We start from the raw sequence: 2,278 nt of genomic DNA, 5'->3' as shown, positions 1-2,278 counted from the left end.
CCCAACTTGAACACTTTTATACAGCTTTCCTTTCTTTCCCCTTTTGTTACTATTAAATCGTAGATGACATCACAGTTTATAGATATGAATATATATGGATCTGCACTTTCTCTTTTAGCCAGACTTCCTTTCAGAAGGCTTTATCAATTCACATTCCTTCCAAATACAGATAAGCATTCTACTACTATAGGCCTATTTCAGATACGTTTTACAGCTTTAAGGACCACTATGTTCCCACATTTTTTTGGTGTACAGTTAAAGAGTTGAGATGGGAAATATAAATTTAGTTTAAATAATAAATTGACAATAGTCTATCCATACCTCCTTTTACAATTTTATCCGACTCTGGTTACCTGGGTAAGATATCATTTCTGTGTAATTTATTCTTGCATAAGTCATTAAGGTTTGTGGTTCTTCAGGATTCTCAAGGGTTGTCAGCTCTTTCTTCCTTTCTGAAAGATTATCATTGTCAAAGGGAATGATACATATTAGTGGTAATACTGGCATAGCAATATAGCTAGAGTTATCATTTAAAGCTGTGCACGTCACATTCATGCAGCATTTCAACAAAGTTCCCCAAGGAGTCATTCACTACATCAGGATTAACATTTAAAGTTGTGAAGTATAACTGAACATATTCTGATGTGACAAACCTGAAATCCTAGTGAAAACATACTTTGCATCTTATAATTATCTTTACCCAAAGCATATCTATTGGCTAAAAAATCATGTAAGAAAGCCCTGTAGTCTACAAAGCCATTCCTGTTTTCTTCAAAGTATTGTTTTCTTTTTACTACTTACTTGCTTTATACACACAGGAATCATTAGCGATTGTTCAATGAAGTTCTTGGAGTCTGTAAATGCTTTCTTATCCCTTTCATCATCCTTGATATCTATCTTCGAGTGTGATTTGCAGTGTGTATGAAAATGAAACCAAGATAATTTGGCACCAGTGGGTAATTTTTATTTTGGGAAATAGTTTTGGAAAGTGCTGTGAGCTTTATTTAACTTAATGCCTTTCGGCAGAGTTTGCTCTGCTGCCGTTTTGCAAAGGCAAATGAAAATAGCGATTTTTAAAATTTTTATCGTTTACACATTCAAACAACTGGGACACCAACAGTGAAGGTGACTGCCAGAGCATCAAAGAAGGAAGCCAGCAGTGGCATGGTCCTCAGATCACTGTTTTATATTCATCTTCATAGGCCCTCATCTCACCTCTTCTAAAAGAGCAAGCTGAAATACACCAGGAAGCAGACTGTGTCTTAGAAACACTGCATAGCTGACGTGCATCGTTACCACTAAGCTTAAGGTCCAAGCGGTTTCTCTGCTCACATTTGCAGGAAAGATATTTGTCATTTGTCCAGTGAAAACTTAATTTGTTATTTATTTAACAAAGTTGGACATTTCAGAGTAAAAACATAACTGTTTCAACTGCAAAGGTGACAATATTTCATTTGCCGTACATAAGACTCCTCTATTTCAATGACTACTTTTTTGGTATTCTAGTTATACCAGTTATATCTTGTTTATGATTTATAATCTCCAAGAATATGCTAATATTAAGTGAGGAAATGAGTAGTCCCAGTAGTCTCTTAAGAACCTCCAATTTTGGTATTTTGAGAAATGGCTAGTTAAAGTAACAGAAAATGCACCAATATCACAGAAAACCAGTTATTTTGAAATAGTATGTCTAAAGCCAGAAACATTACTGGGAGGGAAAAAAAAGCATGTTCAGATTATAGTACTTGGATGATTTAGGGGTCTATCTGATTTGCAACGAAGGAATAAAAGTAACGCCTTTTAATAAATATTACTACCTTCATAACAAGTTTTTAATTCAGTGATTTTCAAATGTAGGAAAAACTGTTCAAATCAGAAAGGCAAAGGAAACAATTGGCAGAAGAACTTCAGAGTGTGAAACAAGTAAGTGTGCATGTTATTTTTAACATGGGCTTTTTTGGATGTGTGGATAAGCATATGCTTTTATGTGTATGTGCAACAATGCTTTATACTATCCCAGAATGTAGACATGTAATAAGTCATGTGGAGCCCTTAGAAGAAGACACTTTGGAAGCAGTACTTGTGCTAAAGCGCTGCTGCTATTGCTCAAAGAAAAGTTAAACTCCCATTTGGAAACTGCTTTCCAAATCAGATATCCATGGACTAAAAATGAACAATCTTCTTACTTTAGTACTTTTTTTCTTTTCCATTTTCCCTTTTCTTTTTGGCTTTCATTAATACCCTGTTCCAAGCCAGTCAGGGTGCAGTATAACACCGA

At 34.9% G+C, this 2,278-nt stretch overlaps 1 protein-coding gene across 1 annotated transcript in view; it reads left to right on the top strand.

Moving 5' to 3' along the window:
* Positions 1–2,278, top strand: part of STXBP4 (syntaxin binding protein 4) — a 197,640-nt gene that overhangs the window by 68,058 nt on the left and 127,304 nt on the right. Inside the window, exon 12 of the mRNA XM_004707395.2 lies at positions 1,858–1,923. Coding sequence (XP_004707452.1) covers positions 1,858–1,923 — 66 coding nt within the window. The remainder of the gene's footprint in view (positions 1–1,857; positions 1,924–2,278) is intronic.

The sequence above is a fragment of the Echinops telfairi genome, unplaced genomic scaffold (assembly GCF_000313985.2).
Source record: "Echinops telfairi isolate 266 unplaced genomic scaffold, ASM31398v2 ScPeMD7_7458;HRSCAF=8496, whole genome shotgun sequence".
NCBI lineage: Eukaryota > Metazoa > Chordata > Mammalia > Afrosoricida > Tenrecidae > Echinops > Echinops telfairi.
The sequence above is the reverse complement of the archived record's forward strand: the minus strand, read 5'-3'. Positions and strand labels throughout refer to the sequence as shown.